Source organism: Muscardinus avellanarius (assembly GCF_963383645.1).
Source record: "Muscardinus avellanarius genome assembly, chromosome: 1".
NCBI lineage: Eukaryota > Metazoa > Chordata > Mammalia > Rodentia > Gliridae > Muscardinus > Muscardinus avellanarius.
In genome coordinates this window covers 238309506-238320238 of record NC_137786.1, presented here as the reverse complement: position 1 = coordinate 238320238, position 10733 = coordinate 238309506, and the positions used below count along the sequence as shown (strand labels likewise).

General features: G+C 65.1%; 1 protein-coding gene across 1 annotated transcript; it reads right to left on the bottom strand.

The window, feature by feature from the left end:
* Positions 1–2185: 2185 nt before the first annotated feature.
* CTSD (cathepsin D) lies at positions 2186–10496 on the bottom strand (the record flags this gene model as incomplete). Its single annotated transcript, XM_080703458.1, has 9 exons — positions 2186–2353; positions 2427–2525; positions 2614–2758; positions 2879–3001; positions 4519–4745; positions 6061–6179; positions 6652–6775; positions 8684–8843; positions 10429–10496. The coding sequence occupies 9 exons, from the start codon at positions 10494–10496 to the stop codon at positions 2186–2188; spliced, it is 1233 nt and encodes a 410-aa protein (XP_080559584.1).
* Between the last annotated feature and the right edge of the window lie 237 nt (positions 10497–10733).

Genomic DNA, 10733 nt, shown 5'->3' with positions numbered 1-10733 from the left:
TCCTCCTCGGACTCTGTGCTCCCTGCATGAGCCCAGCCCAGGGCCTGCCAGGGAGTCAGGCTCAGTTCTTACCACCCAAATCCACCGCCCCTTTCCCAAGGGCATGGCATCCAGATCCCACGTCTGGACCTGCTGAGGGCTGGGTCTAACTGGTGCCCTTGACAGCCCGTGTGTGGTGCCAGCCATGCCACTGCCTCCAGGCCTGGGCTGAGCTTCCCAGGGCCAGCGCCAACCCGAGGCCCTTGCAGCATCACAGCCCTGCCCACTGCTGCAGGGGCAGCCAGGGAGGCCCGGTCTGCCCACCCCGGGCAGCAGGAGGGCCTGCTCAAGGCCACTGGGTCAGCTTGGGGGCACTGTCTCCACACCTCAGCTCTGGCTTGCTGAGAGCTGGGGCTGGCCTTGGGCAAGTTCTTGCTACAGCACCCTCCGGGCAGAACACCCCGCCAGAGAGCGCCCGGTGGCACGGGCACGAGGGCGGTGGCTGACCATACCCTAGAGCCAAGACCCTGAGGCCCAAAATGGGCCTCACCTAGAAAAGTTGGAGTGGCTGAGGCTGACCCGAGTCCCCAGAATGCAGCCCGACTGCTCAGACCTCCGGCAGCTCCAGGGAAGCTGCGCAGCCTGCAAGCCGCGAGGCAGCAGCTGGAGAAAGGCTGGCGAAGGAGCCCAGGAGGAGCGGCGGGGAGGGGAGGAGGAGCTGCCGCCTTCCGGCCTCTCCTCTCCTCCCAGCACAAAGTCTCTGATGACACTTGTCTCCCCAGAAACCCTGCCAGGCCTGCGGAGCTCTGCCGCTCCCTGCTCAGGTTTCAGGCACAGAGGACACTGGGCGGCTTTGCAACCTCCTGGCTCCTCCAGGGCGTGACCGGAGCCCCTCAGGACAGGAAGGCCTGAGAAAGCACCAGAGGTTGGCTCCGGCACCTGCTGGGGGGCGGGGAAAGTGGGGGGCTACTCTAGATCCTAAAGAGAATCTTGGCCCCCAACCCAGGGCTCACAAACTCCTACAGTCTTTCAGACCCTGCTCCTGCTGCCCCTCCTAACACACAGGACCTCCTTCCAGGAGGTCACCATTTGTAGTGATGTATCGTGCGCCTACCAGGGTCTAACTAGTCCCTGCGCCCTCGGCAGGCCTGCTCCAGCACCAGCAGGCTCACACAAGCACAAACCACGGGCTTCCAGGGGCTGGAGAGGTGCTGTGCCTAGGTGCTGGGAGGCAAGGACAGCAGTGGGCACTTGAGAACTTGTAGGTGCAGGCGCTCCTACCAGAGACGGTGCCGGCTCCGCCCTGCAGCCTCCGGCCAAGGCCACGTCCGCTGGCCACGGTTCCAGGCCTCAGACCAAGCCGGCTCTTGCCAGCCACATCTTGGTCACCAGGCTGGATCACAAGCCACAGCTTCACAGTGCCCTGTGCAAGACCCCCTGGGTATAAGAGTTAGACCCGGGCACCCCGGCGCCCTGTATCGGCCCGAGCCAGCCCCCCCAAACCCCTGGTTCCTTCCCCAGGGCCCCATGAGAATCGGCTTCCCCCGAGCACAAAGCAAACCGACACAGGAAGAGGCCCAACAACTGTATTTTCTCAACTGTGGCTCTTGGCCGCCCAAGAGGGCAGCGGAGATGGGCCGTAGAGGAAGGCAGGCGCTGGCCCCCAGCCGTCCCGCCTCTGGCCAACGCGTGCCCACCGGGTGGGGGGTCAAGCCAGGGCGGCCCCGCAGGCTGACTTCTGTCTTTTGCTCCTTCCTGTTCATCTTCGGGCTGAACAGGCTGGGCTGTTCAGACAGGTGGGGCGGCAGAGCGTGCTGGGCCCGGCTGGCTGGGTGGAGGGTCTCGGATGGTCTCCAGAGGAGCCGTTAAGGACTGCCTGTCTGGGGCGGGGGCTGCGCCTGGCAGGGGCTGCCTGGGCAGCCAACGGTGGCAGGGCTAGAGGAAGGGGCCGCTGCCGAGGCCAGGCTGGGTTTTCCAAGTGAAAACATCTGTGGCCGGGACTGTCCACCCCCCTGAGAGGCAGACAGGGGCAACCCTGAAGCCAGGGAGGACACCAGAGGAGAGAAGGGTGAGGCCGGCTCAGCCAGCCTCCAGAAGCCCGGGCAACTGGCGTGCACGTGAGTGGGAAGGTGGCTGAAGGGCCGGGGCTGGCCAGCCCCCTCCTTCTGGACCCTGGTCCACTGGTCAGCTGGTGGGCACGGGCCACCTAAAGCTTAGTGGCCTCGGCGAAGCCGACCCTGTTGTTGTCCCGGTCAAAGACGGTGTAGTAGCGGCCGATGAAGACGTCCCCCAGGATCCAGAGCGGCCCGCTGGGCGGGGGGATGTCCATGCCCATGAAGCCGCTCAGGCAGACGGTCTTCCCGGCCTGCGACACCTGTGGACGCACGGCGTCAGCGCCAGGCCCGTGGCGGGTGGACAGGCCCGGCCCCGATGCCACGGCTACTCACCTTGAGCGTGTAGTCGTCCGGGGACAGGACGTACATTTTGCCTCCCAGCTTCAGGGTGACCGAGGGCAGGCTGGGCACCTTCTCGCAGGGGATGATGTACTAGCACGGGAGGTGGGCAGGAGTCAGGGCTGCGGAGGCCCCGCCCACCACGCCCGCCCCGCCCGCCCCACCCACGGCCATGGCTCACCTCGCCCTGGATCAGGGGCACGGCCCCAATGGCCTTCTGAAGCTCCTTCACCTCGTCCATGGGGCCCACCAGGAGGGAGGTGCCCGTGTCCACGATGGCCTCACAGCCCTCCTTACACAGGGTCAGCCCGTTGCCCACGTCCAGCCTGCGAGAGGGGGAGGCTGTGAGGGGCCGGGCTGACTCCCGGGTGGCCATGCGTGGTCTGCAGTGATGGGCGGCGAGGGCAGAGCCCACGGCCGGGCCCGCGCAGGCTGCCAGCACTCACCGCTCCATGTGCACCTGCCAGTACGCCTTCCGGGTGACGTTCAGGTACGAGAGCGACCCCTTGTAGTACTTGGAGTCGATGCCGCCCAGCATTAGCTCCCCGCCGGGCTGCGCCGTGGGGTCCCTGCCAAGAAAGGGAAGAAGAGATGTCCCCGCACGCTGGAACTGGGTGGCCAGCGGGGCCTGGCCCCACAGGGTAGGAAGGGCCAGGAGGGAAGGACACGCTCCTTCTTCCTGGGAGGGCCCACGCCCCGCACCGGCTGTTCAGCTCAGGCCTAGCCTGTCCTTTTTGGGGGAGAGCTTGCCCGCCCAAGGCCCAGTTGTGGCCAGCCGGAGGAGCCGCGGCAGGACACCAGCTGCCTTCCCTTCAGTGGTCTGGAGCCACAGTGCTGGACCGACCGACCTACCTTCCTTCCTTCCCTCCTTCTCGGGATCCCTCCTTCCCTTTTTTTTTTTTTTTTTTTTTTTTGCGGTACTGAAGATGAACCCAGAGGCATTCTAACTCCGAGCAACACCCCCAGCCCTATTTTTTGTTCTTTATTCTGAAACAAGGCCTCACTGAGTTGCAGAGGGCCTCACTAAGTAGCTGAGGCTGTCCATGAACCTTGATCCTCCTGTCTCAGCCTCCCGAATCTGCGATTACAAGCGTGCGCCCCCGGCTCTGGAGGTTCTTTTCTAAAGAACACACAGTGTGGGCGTTAACATCCAGCAAACCCCTTTCACAGGTAACAAGTCCCAACATGAGTCCTGGGGCCCCGCCAGGCCGGCCCGTGTTCAGGAGCCCCAGGTGCGGAAACCGGGGGGCGCCTTGCGCCTCCCCACCCACGCTCTGCCCAGCAAGCCCAAGCTTCTGAGCCCCTGGCCGACACCCTGCCTGGGAGTCCGCGGTGGGTCTCCGCCTGGGACGCGGCCAAGCCAGAGTGACCCTCTTGCCCGAGAGAGTCCCGCTTCATCTTGTCTCCTCCCCGAAATGAGAATCCTGGGAAAGTGACCCCAGCCGTCCGTCGGCACCTGGCCTCTGCCCAGAGCCCTGACCAGGAGTCCTTAACCACACATGGGGCAGAGGAAAGAGTCCACTCCAAGCCAAGGGCAGGGGTGGATGGGGCTGCGCCCAGGGCCAGGGGTCAGGCCCAGAGAACCAAGCGCTGAGTGGGCCTGTGTGTGGTGATCCTGACCCAGGGAGCACGCGGTCCTGTGAGCAGCAGCTCACGGCAGAAGGCCACCGATGCCTGCCTGCACCCCGAGCAGGGCCCAGGCAGCGGGGGCGGTGTCTTGGGCCTCGGCGCCGAGGCTGAGGCTCCCTGGCCAGGCCCCCGACTGTGGGACATCCGTGCTGCTGCGAAAAGAGCCCCGCTCCCTGCACAAAGCCCCTGTGTGCCAGAGACAGACAGACGGACAGACAGAGACACTACAGTGCCTTTTGGGAGGCCCTGTCCCCAGAGCTCCTGTCCCCTCCTGGCCGCAGACCGTGACACAGCCTCTCAGAGGTCAGAGGTCAGGGGCCATGGCTGCATGTCTGGAGGGTGGACACGGGCTCTCAGAGGGCACTCCAAGCAAAGCCGCATCCTCCAAGGAGAGCTCAGGAGGCCGGAGCAGCGGAAAGCCCTCCCGCCCCCGCCTGGCCCCGGAGAGCCCACCCACCTGTTCAGGTAGAAGGAGAAGACGTTCTGGTCCACCAGCTTCTGCTCAATAAGGTTGTCGAAGACGGGCACCACGTTGTTGACGGAGATGCGGGGGTAGGCCAAGCCCAGGATGCCGTCGAACTTGGCCGCAATGAAGGTGATGCCCGGCTGCTTGGTGGCTTCCCCAAAGGTCTGCCTCTCCACTCTGATGCCCCCCCGGCCCGACTCAGCCGGGTTACAGGGCACCTGCAGGCCAGGGCAGGGGTCAGCAGGTCACACACACGGGCCCCGCCCTGACATACACCCCTGGGCAGGGGGCCGTGGTTATAAAACCCAGCTGTGACCCTCTCGTCCCACTTGCAACCAACCAGACAAGCACGGGCAGTGGTGGCAAGCGGGGCTGGAAAGAGAGGGGACGAGCGGGGCGGAGCAGGGGCGTCCCCTCCTTGAGGGGATCCTTGGAGCCTTGTCACAGAGAAGCAAGGCTGGAGGGGGGGGGGCTCTGCCACACCCCACCATGCAGAGGCTGGGGCTGGAGCAGGATGTGGGAAGGAGGGCGGCTTGCTGAGGTTGACACTGGAGGAGAGGGCAGGTTGGGCAACATCCTGTTTAGCTGAGGGGCCCAGACAGCAGGCCTCAAGCAGACGGCACTGGGCGTGGGGGACAGAGCTTTGCTGGGCCTCATCCTGGAGGTGCAGGCACAAAGTACCACCTACTCGCAGTCCCCGGGACCCCAAAAGCTAATCGGGCATAGTCCATGTCCTCAGGCCTCTCCTTGGTGGGAGAACACCCGCAGACCCTCCACCTGCAGGGGGGCCTAGAGCATCCCTCGTGGCCTGTCCTTCCCTCCTGGACTCCGCAGGGGCCTCTCCTCCGGCACCCCAGCACAGGGAGAACCTGGCACACTTCACCCCTCTGAGCCTTCCCCTCCCGTGGGCCAGCTGTGGGGACCCGGGCCACCAGCAGGCTTGCCTCTGGTCACCCTGAGAGCATCTCAAATCCAATACATTCAAAATGGAACCCAATCCTTCCTGGCCGCTCGCCACACGCACCTCCGGCCAGCAGCCCGGGCCTTCCCTGCACTGCCTGCAGGCGTGGCGATCTTCACCGGCCCTGGTTCTGCCCATCCCGCTCACTGTCCCCGATCCCAGGCAAGCCCAGCCGCCCGGCCCTGGACGCACAGGGCCAGGCCGGCTCCCTTCTCCTTTCCCTCTCCCCTCTTGCTTTTTGGTGCTGGGGGCTGAGCCCAGAGACATTCCTCCCAGCTACACCCCCAGGTCTTTTATTATTTGTTTTGAAACAGGGTCTCACTAAGGTGCTGAGCCTGGCCTTGAACCTGCGATCCTCCCATCTCAGCCTCCCCAGCACAGGGATCACAAGCACGCTCCACCACAGCCCGCCTCCCACCTTGCTCCTTTACAACCAGGCTTGCCGGGCTCTTGGGCCCTCCGGGCCCCTGCTGGCTAGCAGGCCGGCCTTGGGTCCTCCGGCTCTTGCTGGAGCTGCCACCCCCCCTTCAGGAGCAGGTGCCCACCCGCCACCGGCGAGGCTCCAGACTCACCGACACGGTGTCCTGGCTCAGGTACCCGGAGAGGCTACCGGAGCCGTAGTGGATGTCAAAGGTCGTGCCATTTTTCACGTAGGTGCTAGACTTCTGGCTGTTGTATTTGTGATGGATCCCTGTGCGGGGAGCAGGGCAGGAGAGGGTGACACTGGGCTGTGACCTCTGGCCCACGTGCTGCCCCCCCCCCCCCCGTGGGCCAGCCCACACCTTAGCGCATCCCTGGCCAGCACCATCCCCCGTCCCAGCCCCCGAGAAGCCAGGCTGCGTGGCTCAAACAGGTTCACCCGGAAAGGGAAGGGAAGGGAAGAGCGAGGAGGCTGAGTGCCCTGGCCAGGAGGTGGGGGCACCCATTGCCCAAGAGACTTCCCAGGCAGGGCCACCTGCAGGTCTCGGCTTGCCCCGCCTCCCTGGCAGCCGCCCAGCTGCATCCCAGGACAAGGCAGGGCTGGGGCCGGTCCCCAGAAGACCGCAGGGAGCTGGGAGTGAGGAGGACACTGTGCTCAGTCTGCGGGGCGGGGCGGGGCACCCGAAGGGGCTGGGGCTGGACCCCAGGCACCAGGGAGTGTGTGCCCAAAGGGCAGAACTCACAGCAAGCAATGTCAAACAACTTGCAGTGGGTGGAGGGAACCCACAGGTTGGAAGAACCGGTGTCGAAGACCACTGTGAAGCACTGGGGAGGGGTCCCGATGCCGATCTCCCCGTAGTACTGGGCCTGGAGGGACGGAGCGCCTATCAGGATGATGGAAGACACCCACAGAGATGTGCACTGCGCCCCAGAGAGCCGCTGGCTGGTCCAGGAGCCAGGCCGGCCCTGGAGAAGAGGGCGCTCTGGGACCCAGAGCCGTCTACAGCATCCACTCCCACCTTCTGGGCCCCAGTGGGCGGCCACCCAGAGACCAGGCCCAGGGCCCACTGGGTCCTCAGACACACAGGCACTGCGGGGCCAGCCCTCCCCGACACATGGGGAGCAGGGATGGCCCGCAGGCTGACCTGGGCATGGCTCCTCCCTGGGGGCTTCGGGTCTGCCCTGCCCCTGCTGCATGGGGGTAGCCCAGGAAGGGTTTGGTCAAACCAAGGACCTGAGAAGCCACTGCCTAGCTCCGACTTGGTCACTGCCTGGCAACTCTGCCTTAACTGCCGGGAGACTCAGTTTCCCCATCTGCTTATGGGGACATTGGGGGCTGCTGGGGGGGCCAACTCTGACACCAGTTGGGTAGGAAAGGCTGTGCACCTCTCTAGGGAAAGCCCTGTCCTTCACCCCCTCAGCAGTGGGGGGCTGCAGGGGTCCTGGAGTTCAGGGTCATCCGGCCCCGCCTATCCACGCATGCCCTTCAGTGCTGATGCCAGGTCCTGGCGACAGTCCCACCCGCCTCTCTGGCCAGCTGGCTCTGGGGAGCAGCAGTAGCTGCTCCCTCCTCACCCAAGACCAGCGGAGAGGCAGGGTGACTCAGCAAGTCCGTGTGTGTGTGTGTGTGTGTGTGTGTGTGTGTGTGTGTGTGTATACACGCGCACGCGTGCTCTGGGAGGCTGGGAACTGGCCAGCAGGGCCCAGGCAGCCGGCCTCCACTCCCCCTGACCAGTCACACGCCTGAGTCCCGAGCTTCCTACCACAGCTCTGGCCAAGTGGGACAGAGAGCACCGCCATCCTGGGGCTGGACAGTGGTGGGCTGGGGCTTCCTGAGACTCAGAACCTGTAGCACAAGATTGGTCCTGGCAACCAGACACCCAGCTCTGTCCTCCACCTGCCACCACAGAACTGGGGCGGGCCGGCGAGGCCCCAGCCTGCTGCGTAGCCTCCAGGATGTTCTACCTTTTTTTTCTCTCTCTCTCTCATATTCATTCTCTCCCCCTCTCCCTTCATCCTGATTGAAACCAGGGACATTCTATCTCTGAACTACATCCCCAGCCATATATATATATATATATATATATATATATATATATATATATATGTATATTTTAATTTTTATTCTGAAACAGAACCTTGCTAAGTTGCTAAAGGCTTCGCTAAATTGTTGAGGCCACCCTCAAACCTACGATCCTCTTGTCTCAGCCTCCCAAGTACTGGGATTACTGGCCTGAGCCACCATGCCTGGCTTGTTTCCTCTTAAGGAGAGTGGACACGAGAAGAGCTGCTGACCCTGGAGAAGATGGTGTGGGGACAGGACTGTGCCACAGACACACCCTTGGGTCACCGCAGGCCTCCCAGCAGGACTGGCAGGAGACAGGAGTTCCAGGCCGTCACACCCAGACAAGCAGGCAGGCCCAGATAACCAAGCTCCGGACCCTGGGCCCCCACCCTGCAACCTCTGGGGACAGACCCAGGTTTAATTCCAGGACCTTCCGCTCCCTAAGGGACAGTGGTGGGGGTTCAACACAGCACAGCTCTCAGCTGGCAGCCAGAGTTCAGGACTGGCACTGAGAGCTGTGCCGGAGGTGCCAAGGCCACCCCCAGCTGCCCAGGCAGGCTGGGCGCTGGGAAGGGCGTGGCCGAGCCCAGAAGACCGCCCCCGCCCTGCCCCGCCAAACAGGTGCACCACTCAGAAGCACCAGCTGGAGGGCCAGGAGCGGCCGCCCGCCGCCCGCCGCCCGCCGCCCGCCGCCCGCCGCCCGCACTTACATCCATGTAGTTCCTGAGCATCTCTGGCACAGGAGCCTTGGTCCCGGTGGGTGACGGCACGGAGTACTTAGTCATGGGGCCCTGAGCAACCAGGCCTTCTACAGGGCCCCCCATCTCCGTCATGGTCCGGCGGATGGACGTGAACTTGTGCAGGGGGATTCTGTCACAATGAGGTGGGGGGCGTGACGGTGATGCAGGGCGAGGGCTGTCCTCCCGCATGCCGAGACCACCTGCCTGGAGCGCGTGTCCACCCGGGGAGAACCTCCGGCCTCTCACACTTGGGATAGCCTACACCAAACTCTGCCCCGAACCTCCGGCCCAGCTGCCCTCAGCCTCCAGGCACACCCCCACCCAGGCCTCCACTCTCCCCCTCCACAGGCACATGCCAGCCCGGCCTCCCTCCAACTCCAGAGGCTCCGGCCTCGTCCAAGATGGTGGCCCGGGGTGTCCATTTAGGGCTACACTGGGCACCAGTCACCCTGCCCGAAGCCTTCCAAGGCCCTCACTCCACTCTACCTGTTCCCGGCTCTCCACCTGGACCCACACCTAGGCGGACCTCTCTCCAGGCCAGCACTGGTGCCCCACCACCGTTCAGACCCTTCGAGCTTCAGGACCGCCCCTGGCACCCCAAAGGCTTCTGTGTGCCTCGAGGGTCTGCACAGACCGTGCAGGAGGGACTGGAGACCAGAGCAGGCGCCTGGATGCTGCTAAATATGGGGCTCCGCCATTAAACAGGACAAGTTCAGGATCCCTGCCCCTCCTGTCCCCCAGGGTCTAACCTTGTCCCCAGCAAGCTTGTAATTGCCTGAAGGAGACTCTTCCCTGCCCCGGGGATTTGAGTACAAGATTACAGTTGGCTCTCCTAGGCCGGTCAAGGACATGCTCAGGGAACACAGAATTCTAACCTAAGGTGGGTGGGCCTGCGGTGGGGGTGGGAGAGACACACCCTCCAGGGATGGGAGAAACTGGTGCCGGAGTGAGAGGTTTTGGCCAGGCGTCTCCCCTCACTGTTATCTCTGTCCTCCCCAGATAGGGGAGGCCTCAGAATGGGCACGGGACCAAGGCAGGGACTGCTCCCTACAATGGCTGCAATTGAGGCTGCAACCCACAGCCTGCTTGGCAAGGCCCGGTCTCACCCAGGCCCCTGCCCACAGCAGGCCCAGCCCGCTCCTGCAGCCCTATGACCTCACCCCCTGCCCACAGGCAGCAGACACACAGCAGCGTGGAGGAATGCCAAGAGCTGCCTTGCACAAGGGCCCCACAGGTGCCAGGCAGGCCCAGCCCGGGGAGCTCCTGCCGGGTCCCCTCGGGCCAGGGGACGGCAGAATGCTCTCTGCATCTCTCCTTGGGACCCCTCCACCCGGCGCTTGTGAGAACAGAGATGCCCTTAGTATGCCAGGAGGCCAACCTCCAGTGCGCAGAGGTTCAGGAGGCTCCGGGAAGCAGCTTGGCTCGGCCTGCTTCCACAGCGGAGCCCAGAGTACACGTCCCACCCGCCTGTCCCGCTCCGCACGGCTCCCCAACAGCCGGGGCCTGGGTGCTGGCCCGAGTCGCTCGGTTCCCCTGTCCCCGGGAGGCCCACCCCAGGACGGCGCGGGCGGAGCAGCCCCGGCGAACCCAGCATTGCACAGTCCGCCGCCCCTAGGCCGCGGGCCCTGCAAGTGGCCGCGGGCGGCACAGGTGCATCCCAGCAGCGGCGGGGCGCGCCGGGAGGCCCGGTCGCGGGGCCTCGGGGCCGGCCTCACCTGATGAGCGCCGAGGCGGGCGCGGCCAGCAGGCCGAGGGCGAGCAGCAGGAGGCTGGGGGGCTGCATGGCGGCGGAGCCGGGTCCGAGCGGAGCGGAGCGCCGAAGGTCGCGCGCTTATAGCCGGGATGACGGCGCAGACCGGCCGGGTCAGCTGACCGGCTTGTTTGCCTCGGGGCCGGTCACGTGGGCCGCGACGCCGAGCGCGGGGCGGGGCCTGGGCGGGGCGGCACGGCCACGCCCCCGCGCCCCGCCTCGGCGCATGCGCGCACGGCCCGCGGGAGCGCGCCCGCCCTGCCACCTGCT